The sequence below is a fragment of the Amphibalanus amphitrite genome, unplaced genomic scaffold, assembly GCF_019059575.1.
Source record: "Amphibalanus amphitrite isolate SeventyFive unplaced genomic scaffold, NRLGWU_Aamphi_draft 000597F_arrow, whole genome shotgun sequence".
NCBI classification, from domain to species: domain Eukaryota; kingdom Metazoa; phylum Arthropoda; class Thecostraca; order Balanomorpha; family Balanidae; genus Amphibalanus; species Amphibalanus amphitrite.
Window position 1 is genome coordinate 30,320 of NW_024882091.1, and position 18,604 is coordinate 48,923.

At 47.2% G+C, this 18,604-nt stretch overlaps 1 protein-coding gene and 1 long non-coding RNA gene across 4 annotated transcripts; one reads left to right on the forward strand and one right to left on the reverse strand.

Annotated features, from left to right (window-relative positions):
* Window positions 1-2,392: 2,392 nt before the first annotated feature.
* LOC122394531 (bifunctional peptidase and (3S)-lysyl hydroxylase Jmjd7-like) lies at window positions 2,393-9,899 on the reverse strand. Of its 2 annotated transcripts, none has more exons than XM_043391469.1 (6): window positions 9,789-9,899; window positions 9,005-9,089; window positions 8,316-8,449; window positions 4,331-4,482; window positions 3,921-4,079; window positions 2,393-3,644 (listed from the first exon to the last, which is right to left on the reverse strand). In XM_043391469.1, exons 4-6 carry the CDS (start codon window positions 4,380-4,382, stop codon window positions 3,232-3,234), a joined length of 624 nt encoding a protein of 207 aa, XP_043247404.1. In that variant the 5' UTR covers window positions 4,383-4,482; window positions 8,316-8,449; window positions 9,005-9,089; window positions 9,789-9,899; the 3' UTR covers window positions 2,393-3,231. The 2 variants fall into 2 exon arrangements, with proteins under 2 accessions (XP_043247404.1, XP_043247403.1); XM_043391468.1 differs by having other exon boundaries at window positions 8,316-8,475; window positions 9,789-9,891.
* Window positions 9,900-10,017: 118 nt separating this feature from the next.
* On the forward strand, window positions 10,018-13,540 carry LOC122394533. 2 transcript variants are annotated; one of them, XR_006258886.1, is made up of 3 exons: window positions 10,018-10,474; window positions 11,568-11,708; window positions 12,286-13,540. It is a non-coding gene; the product is annotated as an uncharacterized LOC122394533 (long non-coding RNA). The 2 variants fall into 2 exon arrangements; XR_006258887.1 differs by lacking the exon at window positions 11,568-11,708.
* Window positions 13,541-18,604: the final 5,064 nt, after the last annotated feature.

Genomic DNA, 18,604 nt, shown 5'->3' on the forward strand with positions numbered 1-18,604 from the left:
ACTACGTAATGAAAAGATGGCTTGCTCACGCCTCTCTTGAAAACTACATCTTTATACAGGTCAAGAATGGTCTACCGATGGGTGATGTAAATCACTCCACCGCTTTCATGCACCCTTCGTGTTCAAGTGCAGTGTGTGCTCTGGGACAAACTTCCACGGTATGTGGCAGCGAAGGTAACGCTCTGGAAACGGTCCCTCCACTTCACAGCGATCGTGTTGAGCAGGTGCCAGAAGCCCCAGTCGGGCACATCATCCAGTCGTTTGTAATATCAGCTCCTATCGTGACCGATGCGAGCGGCGAAGGGCTAGCGAACGAGATAGTGCAGTCTCTGGCTTGAATAGGGATCACCGATCCTGATCAGCTGACCAGCATTTCAACTGACGACCAATACATGATGCGTAAGGTGCTCTCGAAGATCGTGCAAAAGCTGGCCAGAGGTGACAAGCTGAACGCGCGCAACAACAGCCGTGCGTGCCGGCTATGTGGGATGACGCGCATCTGCTCAATCTCGTGGATGGTGACGCGAGCAAAGAAAAAAAAAGACTGAAGCTGGGTGGACACGACTGTCAGTGAGATGACGTCGATCACGAAGCGGCACACACATGGAAAGGGCTTTGAAGCCCTCATGGGGCGCAGCGCAGAGAGAGAGGAGAGCAGCTGCTCCACCCAAAGCTGAGGTCGCAATCGCATACCCTTTCAGCGCCATACGCGTCGCGGACAATCGCTGCATTCTTGCGAAACGCGGGAGCCATGACGGATCTAATGACCGAATGGGTCCACGATGGGACGGCTTATGCGGACTCCAGAATGCATCAACGCATTCTCGAAGGTGTATCACGGAAAAGGTGCGTGCGCGTTCCGGGACCCGAACTTCATAATGATCTGATTATAGTTCAGGCTTGCGGATCGCTCAAAGTGCACAAAGTTCACAATAGGCAATTTTAAAATTCCGCTACAATAAAACCAACAGGACAGGACAATGCAATCCAGGTATACTTCCGAACCTTACAAGATTGAGAAATCACGCACGAACGCGATGTCTGAGTACGTTTTTCCTTGCCTTGCTGTGAGGATGCAGATAAAACAATGCCAAATATGAAAAATTCATTTCTTATTCCAACTGATGCAAAGAAAATAATCCAAAACGAAAAAAATGGAAAAGAGACGCTAGACCATAAAAAGCCTCACCCCAGCCAGCATTTATGCTGGGCACCGACTGGGCAAAACCAGTTACTGGGCAGACCGACTGGGGCCCAGCAAGGTTCCCACCGGCCCACACGCTGAGGTGTTGGCTTTCGAGTGGGAGTGGAAGTCCCAGCCGGTCAACACAACACCAAACGGTGTTGCGTTGCGTTTTCACAGGCGCAGTGAAGCGAAACCCGAGAACGTCGGCGTCGACCCTGAAAGAAGTCGACACAGCCATCGCCAGTTGGCTGCATGGAACACGAGACCGCGACGGTCGGCGGTTGAACCGGGCATCGGAAAGCCGACGGGCCGCTCCGGCTGCAGTGATTAACGGTCAGCCCAAGCCGCAGGTCGTCCAGGAGGAGCACGAAGGAGAGGTGCTCGACTACGCTGTCCTGTAGTGTGTAGAGCCGCAGCTGATTTATAGTAAATGATGCATAAAAAGGCTGCCAGTATTTACGCAAGCAACCGGAACGACGGCGGTTATGTTAGGTTATGTTGTACGGAGGTTATGCGTAATTGTAATTATTTTATCGCTAATTTTAAATATCGCCAACCTACCGAGCGGAAACATGTCAGCCCAGTCTGTACCCAGCAGGGGCCCAACCGGGAGACGCGTGCGCCCAGTCGGTACCCAGTCGGTGCCCAGTAGAGTCCGCATCGTCTGCGCGGCAGACGCGCCTGCCCAGTTTGGACCCAGCGGGGGCCCGACTCGCTATCGCCGTGGCGGAGTGGTTGAAGGGGCTGCCCAGTCCGTAACCGGTCCAAGCCCAGTCGTTTGCCCAGTCGGGCCCCTGTCGAGGCCCGGCGTTTTCTTGGTGCAGACGCCACCTTGGGCCCACGTCGGGATGCCCAGTCGCCGCCCGGCGTATGCCCGAATGGGGCCCAGTCGGTGTCAAGCATAAATGCTGGCTGGGACTGTGCGGTGGGGTGGTTTGCGGCCTCTGAGCAGAAGTGGTTAGAGAAACACTCCTGTGCAAAGGCCAGCACTGTCAAAAATGGGCACAGTCAAGCCATGTGGTGTGACAACTGCTGGAAAACTGCTGCCATCCGCACGGACGGGCAGTACCACCATGGTGGCGTTCCAGGTCGATTCCTGAAGCGCAAGCGCCTGCGGCCGCCGCGACTCGAAAGATGCGACACGGCGCTCAAAGACGCCTTGTGTGCCGTGTCTGCGCCCTGCGGGACGATGCGCATTGCGCACCTTTGCTACTGGCCGATGGTGATGCTCGGAAAGGTGATGAGTGCCAGTGGGTCAGTGAAACTGTTGGCAACATCACCCTCATCAGTAAAAATCAAACATGGAAGAGCTTTTGAGTTTCCGTAATACCATCCAATGAGGCGTCCACACAAACGAAGAATAATGTCAATGACCTGTGTGAGAAGATTCGAGACGACAAATAATTGCAGACGAATAGATGCACTGGCAAATAAATGCGAGACCAATTACAGCGGGGCGAAGAAACGCAGAGACGAAACCTTATGAGGCAACGAAATTTGTGACGAATTAGTCAGGCTATGAAATGCACTGTGCAGGCATTTGCTACTCTTCTAACCTCGGAGAAGGAGCAACGCACCTCCATCTGAGCAGTAATCGCCACGCACTTTCAGAATGTGGATCGCTCATGATTGTTCAATACAATACAATACAATAGATAAGGCCGTGAGCTTAACAAGTTGGAAGCCATCTCGGGACAAATGTGACACACCTCGCTGACTTGTGTAAGTATTAAGTTTCTTTGGGGGCCGGGGGGGCTTGGGGTCACGAGGCCTCGTTTCTTTTTCGGTGTTTTTTTTTTTAATTTTACTCTAGCACATAATATAGCATACCAATTATTCCTTGATAGTTGATACTTCACCTCTAATCCGTTGTAACAATTTTCCATAACAAATTTCTAATGTAATAATACCCTCCATGAGTTGACAACGAACGAGGTCGGTATGGATAAGCATTGCCCTATGCCCACTACTCTAAGCAAAATCGTTAAGCTCGGCAAGGGATCAAAGGCACCCAGGAGTCCTGATGCTAGTCTAGACTTCCACTATCACTTATCCACAGTGGCAGTGCTCAGTGATTCTAGAAACTTAAAGTAGCAGTATTTGACATCAAACTCCATGTCGTACCAATAGTTGACGGCGATACAGCCGTGCGACTGCCGCAGGTGGTGGAACCAGAGTGAGGGCAGGTAGAGCATGTCGCCGGCGTGCAGACGACAGTGGACCGGGCGCGGCTGGCCAGGCGGCACCTCCTGCCCCTCAGCGGGCGGCGCCCAGTCGGCCCACGGCACCGGCTCGCCCTCAGAGTCCGGTCTCAGCTCGAACCTACCGCCCTCCTCCGCGTAGGTGGCCGTGGGGTAGAACCTGTGCGGGATCCACGGCCGAGCGCCGGGCGGCAGCAGCAGGATGTCCTTGTAGCCGGATATTACAAAGTAGACGTTCTCGTAGTGGTCCTTGTGCACTGGAAGAGAAAATTTTTATTATAAAATTTAAATATAGTGTAGCTCAACATGTTTTAAAAAATCAAGAAGCTTTGTTTTGGGTGATGGTAGTCCGACTGCTTACTGTTAACTTCATAGCAATTTTCCGCATTTACAAAACAAGTAGAAATAGGAGCTTGCCGCAAACATGGTCCAAACTCAGCTTCTACCATGCTAGGAAAAAAAAAGAAAGTGGCATAGAACGTCATGTCACGGCTATCAAAAATGTGGTACATCCTGCACTGTTGGAGCCTCACATGATGTCACGGCGCGACCGTCTCCCATCCAAAAGTTGATGGCATCGGGGGTCTTGTTGAGAGCCTCACTCATCCAAGGAATATCGGCTGGAACTCCGTCCAGCAGTTCCGGAAATTCCTCAGTCAGGTTCGAGTTCTGCTTCTGAATGTAGAAGATGCCTGTAAAATGAGTTAGTGAACATTGGTGTCAATGCATATGCAATAGTTTACATATTCTTGTGCTTACAATACTGCGACTAATGAAGCCTACTCTCCCGAAGACATTGAGAGAATCGCATACAAACGAATCGATAAGAAAGCATGAGGAGTGTGAATTGAAACATTAGGGCTTTTATTTATGGCCACATATTGTCAGACTTATGTTAAAAAAAAAAACGAAGTGATAAATCCGAGCAGTTACAGTCACTCACCATTATGCTTATCTGGCTCTTCTATGATGTCTAGGAACTTGGCAAAGTGCATCTTCCTCTCTTCTGGTAGGACAAAATAGTTCCCGTTGATGGCATCAGCGTAACCATTAGGAGTTACGGCAACTGACAATATCTTATCGCCAAAGCGTTTCCTGACGACATGAAAAGGAACATGACATTAAAATTGATATGCATTTACACAACGTGAAAAAAATGCTAAAATTAGCAGTGCGTTAATTGATACGTGTGAAATACATTTACTTCCACTTCACACTTCTTCGATGATGAAACTTCCAGTATAGATCAGGGGTTTGCCTGTTCCCTATCTCAGTTGATAGACCGTAGGACTCATTGATTCAATTTTGCGTTATATCATGCCTTTCTACTCATTGGGTACTGACCCGTTTTGTCATTGAACGCGACAGAGCTCGACTGATGCAGTGGTGAAAAAGTTTCCCTCTAGTTATGAAATGCAAAAAACGAATTAATCTAGAAAGATTTCGGTAAAATTAATGTTTTACACATTACCCGCTATGTTAGTTTTAACAGGAGCGAGTATTATAATGGGGAGGACACAGTGGGCACACAGTGGGCACCCTTCCCGCTCCTTCAGACAGGCTCTTCCGCACTGTGCAGACCTCCTGATCCTTATCCAGAAGAAGTTGGAAATGATCCAGGCAATCGGTTCCCACTTCTAAAAATCCATATTATTGCATGAAAAGTTGCTGTGGTAAATTGTACGGTGTCTCCCACTCGACCTCGCGCCCGGCTTCCAAAATCGACTCTCACTCCGGTCAAAGTTGTCGACTCCGACCCCGAACCCGCATTCCTGCCCCGAGGCGAACGTGGCCCCTCAGGTGCCGGTTATGGGTCTCCAAGAACCCTGTGTTGCCTCAAGAGCTCGATTGGGGTATTAGAGGTCAGCACAGGTTTTCAGAAATCTTCGAAGATCTGTGTTTAAAGATCCTTCATAGACCTGCCGTAAAAAGCTCCTCAAAGTTGAAATGGGCTAGAAATCGAGCTAAAGCAAATCAAGCTGAAATGAAACTACAGTTGGAAAATACCCGGACTTATCCCCGAAACATTAGAGCTAGGGCTTCAAACTAAAATTTCGTGTCAGCGTACTAGACTGGTGTAAATCAAGTGTGAAATGCAACTAAACCAACAAAGAGATGGATTGAATCAAAGTACTGACATGTTCGAGTCTGGGGTCGAGGCCCTGAAGATTTTGTCGACTCTCACTTCGACTCTGGCTGGGATTATCGACTCTAACTGATTCTGACTTCAGTCATTCTAAAAAACTACTCAGATCTTTTTCCGACCCCAAAATCTTATTGGATTTGCATTGATCCCAGGGTTGCCCGGCGGGATGTCGGGGGGGGGGGCAAGCTGCCCTGCTCCCCCCCCCCGTGGGGACACTAATGGTAGGACCACCAGTACATACTATGAGCCCAGATCCGACGCTCCGGTGCTCAAGCTCTGCTGGGCACACTAAAGGGGCCCTCCTACCTTCAAAAAAGTTAATGAATTGGCATAAAGTGATGAACCGTGGTTCAGAAAGAGCAAAAATGAATATCTACCTAATTTCACCAAAAAATATTCACTAGTTTTCGAGATAATAGACTTTTACTTCCGTTAATTTTTGGTGCCTCCGTTGGAACTCCTATGACGCCAAATGAAAGCAATAATTAGGCATCTTAACCCGCGCACCGACGGGGGTCTGCGCCAACTTCGCACCGACGGGGGGCGGATGACCGCCCCCCCCCCCTGAGATCTCGAAAACGAAGCAAGATAGCGACAAGCGCTAAACGGCAAGGGATACGCACGGACAAGGTCTACAATTTTTACAAAGGTCATTTTCAGGTCAGGTCAAAGATGACGTCATAGGGGTCAAAAAAGTCAAAATGGCGGCGCTAGGTATGGAGAGTTTTTCTCGAATAACTTTCGAACTAGTCAATATAGGAACAAACTAAGGGCAGCATCGTAATCCTCTCGTCAATCTGCATCGAATAATATATATGATGACCTCGAAAGGTCAAGGTCAAAGGTTGACCTCAGGTCACGTGACCTCGAGGTCATCATGTATATCATTCGATGCGCCTTGACGAGCTGAACAGAAGGAGACCAACCGCGCGGCTGTATCCTGTTCCTGTACGGAGTTATTGTCAAAAAACCGCTGGTGACCTTTGATGACGTCACATGACCTTACAGCTGCCCAACAGCAAAACAGACCTCAAGGTAGTGAAGGTTGATCGTATATGAGGTCATGTATGGTTTATGGGGCCATTCCGACCCGTTTTAGTGGTAAAAACAGGGAGTTGATTTTTCCCCCATTGACTTATAATGGGGAGGTCGAGAAATTGACCTGACCTTAGGTCATCGATATCAAAATTCCGAGATATACAAATTGTAGCTACTAATGACCTAATATCATCTTGCGACTTTCAAAGGCCTCCGACATCTACTGTAGCTCTGGCACGGTGACAAAGTTGCAAAAAAGTGACTTGAGGTGACGTCATACTGCTGACGTAAGGGGCAATTCTGGCGCACGATTGCCGCAATATTGTTTTACGTCATCAGCTAAATGTTCGAAGTTAATGTCCAAATTTTTCCTAAACCCAACTTCTTTTAAATACATCATATTGAAAAAATATATATCAAAAATATATATACTATCATGACTGCGTAAACTCTTATTTTTAGGCTCATACGTCACTTAATGCCGCCGCCAAGGTCGCGGCAATCGTGCGCCGGAACTACCCATTACGACAACAGTATGGCGTCACGACATGACGTCAGCTCGCGAAACGTGATAGCAGCTTGCTGCTATCACCGGTGAAACAGGGCCCCGGTAACGTGAGGTAGCCGAGTCGGGGCAGCGTGCGCTGACCCAAGCCGGGGCCGCAGCTTTGGGCGCGGTCTACCGCATCCCCGGGCAGCCCCGGGCTATCACATGACACCGGGAGGACGCGCGGCCCCGGCTTGGGTCAGCGCACGCTGCCCCGACTCGGCTACCTCACGTTACCGGGGCCCTGGCTTTGGGCACGGTCTACCGCACCACCTAACAGGCGTGTTCGAAACCGCAGGAGATGATGATGAACGGGTTTATCGAAACTTGATTGGATGAGCATATCGGTAATAGCGATTTCAGTGTGTGCATTTATTGTTCATAGTGGTGTGAAATGTGGTTGGGGTACGACCGACAACCCGTCGGGGCGAATTTCGCACTGGGGTACTCAAAATTTGAAGAATTTAAGACGTTTCCATGAGTTTTGAAGGTATGGATAAGTTCTAAAAATCCGGTTCTCCTTATCTGGGCCATTAAAGGGACCCTCCCACCTTAACATTAGTTTTGAGTTGAGATAGCCAAGTTTGCGGCCAGGCTCAGAAACCACCATTTATCCTGGTCGCAACCCCCGCAGCTTTATGGTGTTCAAGAAATTTCTTCCCTTTACTTGCAGGGTGGGACCAGCGTGGTCCCTATCTCTTAACCATTACGGGAATCTGATGACGTCATCAGGCTTTCGAACGTCCGTGAAATGTTTGACTAAAACGTTTTGTAGCACGCGGTGGTATATGCTGCTTTGCGCGCAACAAATGCCGCACTTTCAAATAAAGTCGCTAGGAACAGCGGAGATCCCAAAAAGTAAACAAAAGTAAAAGTTTAATATCTTGAAAACCGGTGAATATTTTTCGATGAAATTTGGTAGATATTCGTTTTTGCTCTTTCTGAACCGAGCGACATCACTTTCATGCCAATTCATTAACTTTTTTGAAGGTGGGAGGGTCCCTTTAACTCCATACCGTCCAGGAAAGCTGGCACACTACCTTTAAAAGTTAACCCCCGAAAAAAAACACCGGATATAACATTCGTCGCCACACCGTAGAAGAAAAAGCTATATAGCGAACCGTGACGCCATAGCAGTTTCCTTTCAGCCACATCATCAGAATAAAATGTCACTCAACGATTGTAAAAATAACGTACCTGAAATTATCGGGATTCCATTGCTTCACAGCCTGCCAGTTGCTGGCGGCTCCCCGAACCACAAAAGGCTTGTTTGGGCCGCACCAGTCCCGCAGGAACGACAGTGGTGAAGGGACTTCGTTCAGCTCTGGAACCTCGTTATCCAGGGGCAGACACAGATCTGAGACAAACAAAACAAATAGTACCTACATTTACTTAAGCGTACCTCATTACTCTGTTGCAGCCAAACTGCCTGCTACCCACAGGCCACCAAGATCGAACAAGCCTCAAACCTTTCCAGTTTCCTTTCCTATATAGCTAACTATAAAACATTTACATCTAAGCACATGTGGCATAGAATATAGGTACCTAACTACACAAAAACTTCCACTTGCATCAACATGTAAGCAGATACTTATGACCCTTATTATATTTGAAAATTGAACAGATACTCCTAAATTTGCTAACAAAATGCCAATATACCTACATATAATGGCAACAGCTAAAAGCAGTCAGCAGCCAGCACCCAGGAGGATGTTTTTGGGTTAAAATTCAATGGCCAATAACTGGCATAAAAATTAAACAGAGCAATTATATGCATGGGTAATTGCAATAAATGTAGTCTCGAGCCACCACACATAAAAATAAGTTCCTCCATAATAATAACTTCCCAGAGACCTAAATGGACAAGGGAAATATTCTCGACTTACCTGCCAGATTTTGAGACAGTTGGTCTAAAGATGTCTTCATTGTGACATCAATGGATGGTGAAGACATGTTTAGACAACAAAGTATCTGTAAAATATGAACACTTGGTCAACATGCCAGCAAATCAACAATCCAAAATTTGCACTATAATAATCCACCTTGAACAAATGCTGTAGCCTTATAGATTAGATGACAAGATTGCGGAGTCGACGGATTTTGGAGTGACTCTGACTCCAACTTCAAAAATTGACATAGACTCCTACTCCAGACGGTTCTATTAACCCACACGACTGGAGAGGGGGTTGTTACAGAGCCCGCCCTCCTGTTTTTCGGCGATATCTTCTAAACCGTTTGTCGGATCGACACGAAACTTACGGTGACCTCAGTGGCATCAATTTGACACCTTGTGTTAAAATTTTAACTTTCTAGCTATCATAGTGTGGCCGGAAATGACGTCAGAGTGACGTCATGTCCGATGTTGAGGCAACTATTGAATTACGGCAAAAGCTCTCAAGATCTCAGTCCAATTTTTTTATTTAAATCCAATTTTTTTGGCATGAGTGAACTAAAAAGACACATAGCTATCGAACCGCATTCTTAATCAATCGAAATTTTGGAAAACATGTAGGTATTTAAAATTACAAAAATGCGTATTTTTTATTTTTCATGTTATTCTAACATTAAAACTTATTCTAACATTAATACAGAATACAATTTCAGACAGAAACGAATGACGAGGCCACCAATATAACAAAATGCATACCCACGATTAACCGATTAACCTACCCCAAATCCCACGTGGTCACATCAAGGCCATCTAGGTCACATTACAAATAGCACGCCACTGGCATGGATTAGAGAATCCATAATCCATGCCACTGGCACGCCACATGTCAGTACCCCTGCGTTCGATGTCTCTCGGACGGCGAAGATTCTACGCCGTCCGGCCAATCACATTTCATAACCGCAGACGAGCCTCCGCTGACCTTGGACGGGATTGGCTGGACGGCAAAGAGTCTTTGCCGTCCGGGAGACATCGAACGCCGCCTACGGCAAGCACGGCGTACACGAGGCGTATATTCGGATGCAGTATGAGCAGAGCATGGGTCCCGAAGAATTCCTCAGAAACTAGAGAAATTCTCGGACACACACGACGGGTACACGGACGTATACATAGATATAAAAGACTAGATGGGACATTGGCAGTGTTTTAGTGCGTGCGACTGGCCGCCATGTTTGTGAGGGCGGGAATCTGCGGCGCTGTGTAAACACTACGGGAGGAGGGGGGTATTTGAGACTGATTTTGTGGTATTTTTCGACCGAAAAGTGCTAATCTTTTTTGCTCACGGCATTCTTTGGAATGTGTAGATTGTGGAACAAGTGCTGAAATATGCTTATCTATTGTAATTTGGCTACGTTAGCCTTAGACATATTGCACTGTTGACGCTGATGAAGAATAGGCGGCACCAAAGGTAGATTTGCTTGGCATGCCTGTTTTAGATTTAATTCAGTTCCCATGTTTTTTTTGTGCACACCACAATCCTTTAATTATTCTTGCATGGATAGAGCATCAGTCATATGATTTTTCACAAAGAAAGCTTACCTAGATAGGTACCAGAACATTGGCAGCGGAAAGCAGACTCATTACCTACACTTGCTTTACCTGCTCACTTTCTACTGTTGCCTTCAATGGACAATATTTATGAAGTAAGAAGGTTTTATGATGATAGGTTTTAAATAAGTACTTTACTTAATGTCATCAGTTAGTATTAAATAGTAGTTCAGTGCCAAACGAAAAATCCATGCACTATGCCAGATGCCTTGGGGGCTCTTATCCGCTCTGGGTTCAGAGTGCAGTGGCATACCACGCTCACCCTCAACCAGAGCTGATAGATAGTGAAAATGCCAGACGTCGTGATATCTGCACCAGTGAACCGTGTCGCACATTTGATCCCAATAATGAACAGCACATTGGTGACGTAAAAATGTGCGTTAGTTGGAGCACCTAAACTCAGATTGTCATTACCTAATTAGTTTTCACATTGTAAAGCTTAAACTACACTTCATGCTCTTTTGGCTCACCTGTTATCAGTATCAGTAAATAGGGTATTAGTAAATCTGGCGTTACCATCAATGCTAAGTGCTAACAAGTAAATATGCAGTCCAAGGAAGATAAAAATCATAATCTTACTTGACCTAACCTTACCTACTAACCTAACTAACCTACAACCTACAAACCTCAACCTACATACAACCTCCATACCTACAACCTACCCACCTACCTACAACCTACCAACCTTATATGTGCCGACGGTGGCACCAGATTTATGGATACCCTTATTTGTTAGGTACTTCACTCCACTTCTCATTTTATTTGAAGCTCATTTAAATTGTTGTATTTAAGTCTGTGTAAACTATTATTTTAAAAACCTGATGCTTTTCCATGACTGTAATCTCACTGTTTGCTATGTGTATTTTGTAGTGTGTACTGTGTGCAAATCCAGTATCCTACACTTGTATGCTACAGGCCTTGTTTTGATCTGACTAACTGTTAATATGTTTCAGCTTTAAAGACTAGTATCTTTTGAAATTGAAATTTGCCTCTCAGTCTCTCAAGAATCAAGATGCCAAATAGATGTGCAGGATTTGATTGCTGACAAACCAGGGATGAGGCTTAAGAGTCAAGAGATCACCCTGCATTGGCAAGTAAAAGCTACAGACTCTTGATTTTTTATATTGTTACAGGTTATCTGTCACTGAGAGCGATTGCTGTAGTTCAATTTCTTGCATCAAAATTGGCAGAATATGACTTCACTGATCAATCTGACGTCATTTACGGCCGACCTATGGTAGCTACACAATTTTTATTTCTATTAAATGTTTCAGATTGATGCAGCCGAAGGTACTGCAAGTTTCGTATTGACACGTCTAGTGGTTTAGAAATATCGCAACAAATATATATTTTAATTTTTTTCAATATATAAATGTAAATATTTTATTGCAGAAAACAGTAGAGGGGCTCTGTAGAGCCCCACCCTCCAGTCATGCGTGGGTAAAGGCCCATCAGTCACTAAAACCAGAATAAGTGCAAAAAATTATTACCAAATGCCCGGAGACTGCTTTACCATTGCCAACATGTGTGTGTGTGTGTGTGTGTGCGTGTGTGTGTGCGTGTGCGTGTGTGTCAACAATGTGTTAACAACAAATACAACACTTGTGCCTGGCGTATGTTAACACTAAACACTATTAGCCATATTTTATTGATACTAATCGAACCTTCCAGGTGGCTGGAACAACCCCAGTGCCGCACAGTTCTGCGGGATATTCCGGCACCTGCTCCACCGCTGCGGCGTCCGGCCCGGCAGCACAGGGAAAGTGGCAGCCCTCGACCCGACCAGCATCCTGGCAGTCGGTCACACGACCAGCGGACGGGGAGCCAGCCTTACTACCTCGGCCTCCACCACCTCAGACAACGGTGCCACGGCACTCCACATCATCACGGAGCACGACTTCCAGCCTGGGCTGTCGTCTGGTGGGCAACATCGTCACCTACATCGCAGGGTTCGTGGTGAAGAAGGCGCTCGACTCTGTCAGCTGTAGCACCTGTCAGGAGGCCCTGGTGAGCGACATCCAGCCGGACGACATGACACAGCTTTACCACCTCTTCATCATCTCTGCCAGATGAGCTAAGGTGGGGACGGGTTACATGCCTGGGATCTGACTGAGACCCGCTCATACCCTGCCGAAGTGTTGGTGATTTCAGCGGTCAGCTGTCTCTAGCCGGTGTCAGTGAGTCGCGGCCAGCTGCCGCTGGAGTGGGTATCTACCGTCGATAGCTGCTGTGTGGCGGATAGCGTGGATTTGGATGGACACTTCATATTAATGAACAGATCAATGTCTGGCCGATAAAAGACGTATTTTGTCGATGATTGCTTAGTGACTGAGTGGGTCCACTGGCGACCAATGCAGTGGGCGCTGGGTTAACGCCTCGCCTCTTGTGACCGTGTCGATATGTAGCACTGTTAATTGCCGATTCGTTGCCGGCCGTCTCTGCTCCGTGGCTGGCTGATCCGGCACAAACTGGTGTTCGTGGCTGAAGGCGCGGCTACAGTTACACTAGGTCGCCACGTGCCTGTGCGACTATCGTCGGTGCTGTCTGCAAGGGCGATGTCGGTGCCTGTAGGGGGCGCGGATTGATTCAAAGTGAGGAATGGGTCATCGGAGCTCGGGTCAGGTCATGTTCGGCTAAAATAAGCGGATTTTGCGATTTGCCGCATCCGGGTGAATTTCCTTGCCTTCTAGTGCATGTTTATGCATTTTACATGCGTTTTTTTTTTTTAGTGTTGATGACATGTCTAGATAACGTGCATTTGCCTCGAGGTCAAGGCTGCGCTTCATATGGGCAGTTTTCGGAGCATCTTGCTCATTTTATTCGTAATCCTTAATTATGTTTGCGAATTTGTGCCCGCAAATCATTTTTTAAAGTAAGATTGACACGGGATTCGAGATCGGCGCCCATAAATACACTTCACATGACCCGCCATGTGTCAAGGCCATCCGAGGTCATCTAAGGTCGCTGACCTTGTATGACCTTATGTGACCCGGTTCGCTAGATTTCGAGATGAGGTTGATTGGGAATGATGTAACCCATTTCGCCGACAGTTCACGCGTTTTGGTCGATTTTATAGCGAAAGATCTCAAACTCCAGTGACTTTACTGGTTCGATTTCCAGTGTTTGACCTGACCTCTGAGTTCACCCGTTGACCTAGTACCCTGAAATTTGGTATCACTGGTTTACTCACATCGCGGACAGCATACCTATTTTTTCCGTTCTTGCTCCGTCGAGGGGCGAACGGCTGGAGTTCACTCCGTTCACCCTGGCTTCCCCTACTCGTAAGACGCTGACAAACTACGAACGGGTGAGGGCTAAAATTGCACTTATTGTCGATCATTGTCCATTGCATACTGCATACATAGATATAAAGTATGGTAGCCATAATGGGAAACGAATTTAATCTTAAATTAGCATGCCAATTGCATCTACCTTCGGTGCCGCATATCCTTTATCAGCGTCTTCAGGGCTATATGTCTAGGGCTGATGTAATTACATTACTATAAATACACATGTTTCTGCCCTTGTTTCACAATCTACTCATTCCAAAGAATGCCATAGGTAAAAAAGATTAACACTTTTCGGTCGAAAAATACCACAAAATCTGTCCCAAACACCCCCCTCCTCCCATAGTGTTTACACAGCGCCGCAGATTCTCGCCCTCACCAACATGGCGGCCGCTGCTACGTATTCGCGAGTCGCTCCCGACATGGGGGTGCCCTATCTAGTCTTTATATCTATGGACGTATAAATAAACTGGACTGACGATCCCAATGGACCTCCTATGGAAGATAGTGAAGCCGACAAGGCGCCATTTTACGTTGCCAAAAACCCGTGCTCTGAAAGGTCATCGAGCCAATACAATTGGAATTGCGTCTAAACGGATGATCGGATCGAGATGCTGGTGGTACCGTTCGACGGGTAATGCTTTGAGGCAGGTGATGATGCATGTCACAGGTCATTCGGTGTCACGTGGCGCGTGCCACGTGCCGACAAAGTCAGGAAGGGCAAAAACCTTTAAGCGACGCTCCAAATTAAACGGTGGGCGGCACAGGTGCCAAATTCACAGGTCACATGTCCCGGTGTTTTACCATTAACATATGGTATGCTCGGCAGCAGGGGGTGCGGAATGCACGCGCCAGGGACGAAAAACATGTTTTGAGGAGGCATCCTCCGATTCCGGAAAACCTTGACCTAGGCACACCAAATTTGGCACACTGACACGACTGGACGAGCGCTTTAAGGCGCTGTGCAAATAGATGTGCTGGGGTACACGGTGCACGTGCTGTGCACGTGCAAACCTTTTGATGTTGCACTCTGTGTCACATATACGGGCAGAGCGGGTAGCGCTAGCAAGCTCAAAGTGCCAAACTTACACAGGCCACGCGGAATGCATTCCCGCATAGTTATTGAGCATATCCATCTCCTGGTGGACCCCGAAGGTGCGCTCTGCACGTGCAAAAATTATCCGCGCCGGGCGGTGGGGATGCTTGGACACCCCATGTAGGTTTATGTAAATATCTCGAAAACGGCGTTGTGGAGCGCCGCCGTTTTTAGCACACCCTTTCATGCATTTTTTTTTCACACATGCTGCATAACTTTCAGACCCAGGTCACTCAAGGTTAGGTCACCAGGTTACGTCCAAGTGGCCTTACCTTAGGAAAAGTTAAAATGCCCGTCATAGCTACACAGACTGAACAATCGGTCTAAAACGTTGGCAGCGATTACTAAGAGCACCACAAAACGTAAAGTACCTCTACCTCCGGTATTTCACTGTCACTGTCGTAGGTTTCTGTTGATTTTGCGACCTTTCTATTGTAGGTAAGTCAATGGGAGACAATTGAACTGCGCTTTTGTTGCACGAAACTCATATTAACATACTAAACAATGCACTCAAATAACGGGACACGGGTAGCAGGGAAACGTGACATATTTAATCGGGAAATTGCACCTGTGACCTCTACTTATGCCCTGGGGTTATTTCAGGTCATGACAGCCATCCACAACATTTTGACAGTAACCTTTGGTAGAGACATGCAAGAGCGCTGAAAACACTTTTGATATGTTTAGTTCAACTTCGTAAATTGAGGTTGTTGCGAGTTCTACGGGTCATTTATCAGGAATGTCATGTTTGTTTTGATCACAGCTGATGTTTTCATGCATTTAGGCCAGGTCGGGTCAGGTCAGGTCAGGTCAACCAGTAGGTGTCCTGCCGCTTATCCATAGTAGGTGTCAACCACCACTGATGGCGTCGTAACATGTTACGAAGGCAATGAAACTATAACTTCTTAAATGTTAAACTGAATGCTAAATTCGAAATCAGCTCCAAAAACTGTCCTAGAGACATGTAAAACTAGAAAAGGTGAACCAAGGTCATTAAAGGTCAGTGACCTTGACCCAATTGTCACGTGACCTTGACACCCACCATATTGCATGTGACCAGCATCATATCACATGTTTGAACGCTTGAGTTGAAACCACGAAAAGACAGCAAACGCGCAGCTAGTGCGCGCCGACGTACGCCGAATCGCGATTCCGGCCAAATGCATGGTCTCGTAATAATAACTTCTATTATATAATAATCTCGTCAAGTTAGATCCATTTCTTGGCCGCGGTCACCGGTCCAGGCCACCACATAATCGTACCTATTACACCACGCTTGCTCAATGCTCAGTTCGTATTGTAAAAGCACTGCGGCACAGCATAGATGCAGGCGCTCTGCTACTGCCATCTATGGGTGAAAGATGAAGATAATGGTTGTTGCGGTACAGTATCACTACAGGCGCCGATAATGCTTTATACTTGTACTTTTTGTGTTATGACTGCAAGAGATTTTACCTTTTGCGCTACCTACTATCTTTTTTTACGCTATCTTTTTTGTCATATTTTCATTTTTATGTTGGTAAATGAAGCGCACTTCAATTGTCTCCCATTGACTTACCTATAATAGAAAGGTCGCAAAATCAACAGAACCCTAGGTCAGTGACAGTGAAATACCGAGGTAGAGGTACTTTACGTTTTGTGGTGCCCTTAGTAATCGCTGCCAACGTTTTAGGCCGATTGTTCAGTCTGTGTAGCTATGACGGGCATTTTAGCTTTTCCTAAGGTAAGGCCACTTGGACGTAACCTGGTGACCTAACCTTGAGTGACCTGGGTCTGAAAGTTATGCAGCATGTGTGAAAAAAAATGCATGAAAGGGTGTGCTAAAAACGGCGGCGCTCCACAACGCCGTTTTCGAGATATTTACATAAACCTACATGGGGTGTCCAAGCATCCCCACCGCCCGGCGCGGATAATTTTTGCACGTGCAGAGCGCACCTTCGGGGTCCACCAGGAGATGGATATGCTCAATAACTATGCGGGAATACATTCTGGGTGGCCTGTGTAAATTTAGCACTTTGAGCTTGCTAGCGCTACCCGCTCTGCCCGTATATGTGACACAGAGTGCAACATCAAAAGGTTTGCACGTGCACAGCACGTGCACCGTGTACCCCAGCACATCTATTTATACAGCGCCTTAAAGCGCTCGTCCAGTCGTGTCAGTGTGCCAAATTTGGTGTGCCTAGGTCAAGGTTTTCCGGAATCGGAGGATGCCTCCTCAAAACATGTTTTTCGTCCCTGGCGCGTGCATTCCGCACCCCCTGCTGCCGAGCATACCATATGTTAATGGTCAAACACCGGGACATGTGACCTGTGAATTTGGCACCTGTGCCGCCCACCGTTTAATTTGGAGCGTCGCTTAAAGGTTTTTGCCCTTCCTGACTTTGTCGGCACGTGGCACGCGCCACGTGACACCGAGAGACCTGTGACATGCATCATCACCTGCCTCAAAGCATTACCCGTCGAACGGTACCACCAGCATCTCGATCCGATCATCCGTTTAGACGCAATTCCAATTGTATTGGCTCGATGACCTTTCAGAGCACGGGTTTTTGGCAACGTAAAATGGCGCCTTGTCGGCTTCACCTGAATGGAGGTGGTTGCGGGTCCGGTCCATTTTATTTATACGTCCGTGGACGGGTACCATATGAATGCGGGTGAGACTAAATGCTTACTTCGAAATTTAAGCTGCGTTGCGGCATTGGCGGTTATGTGCGGCGTGTATGCCGCATGATTAGTAAGCGGCGACCACTAAATTAAAAACTCAATAGCTTTGACCTGTTTTCAATGGATAACACTGCATACCAAAAATGTCCATCGCTCTCGTCATAGGATATTTAGATTTAAATAACTAACTTATCTACATCATCGTTTTGAACCAAATTAATACTTTCAACTTGACCCTCGCCCGTATAGGTGTTTTTTTCCAGCCGCGAACGTATAAGGTATAACCCCTTGCCGTTTCGCTCCTGATCAAGCTAGAGCTTCGCGGAAAAAACCAGCGTGTTGCCCGTGACGAGAGGAAGCCGATGATACCCAATTTTAAGGTCCTGGGTCATCGGTTGACCTTCCAGGTCAGGTCAATGACCCAAAAGGCAGGAAAATTGGGACCTGTTAGAACGTTGGACGTGGTGAACGTGGGACCTGAAAAAGTTGCACCTCTATGTAATATGTGGGTTCGATATACTGTGTGACGTTCCAAGAACTATTTGGGAAAAGTTGCACCTCCGGAGAGACGGACAGACGGACGGAGAGACGGATGGACGGACGAAGAGACTGATGACGGACGGACGGAGAGAGTGACTGATGGACGGACGGATGGAGAAACGGACGGACGGATGGACGGACTGAGAGACGGAAGGGCGGACGGACGGACGGACGGACTGAGAGACGGAAGGGCGGGCGAACGGACGGAGAGACGGACAAAGAGATGGACAGACGGACGAGAGAGAGAGAGAGAGAGAGAGAGAGAGAGAGAGAGAGGGTGGTGAGAGAAAGGAGGATCAGATGAAGGAAAAGACTTAGAGACATGGATATTACTTGTCAGAGACTCGGGGAGGACGGGAAGGAGACTGATACCTAAAGAGAGGAAAGATGATCGTGAGCAAGG

Coding starts and splice junctions, on each gene's coding strand:
- LOC122394531 (XM_043391468.1), bottom strand. CDS start 9,071: ATGTCTTCACCATCCATTGATGTCACAATGAAGACATCTTTAGACCAA. Junction 4,483..8,315: donor TGGAATCCCGATAATTTCAG/GTACGTTATTTT, acceptor TCATGTCGTCAG/GAAACGCTTTGGCGATAAGA. Junction 4,080..4,330: donor AGAGCCAGATAAGCATAATG/GTGAGTGACTGT, acceptor CTCATTTTACAG/GCATCTTCTACATTCAGAAG.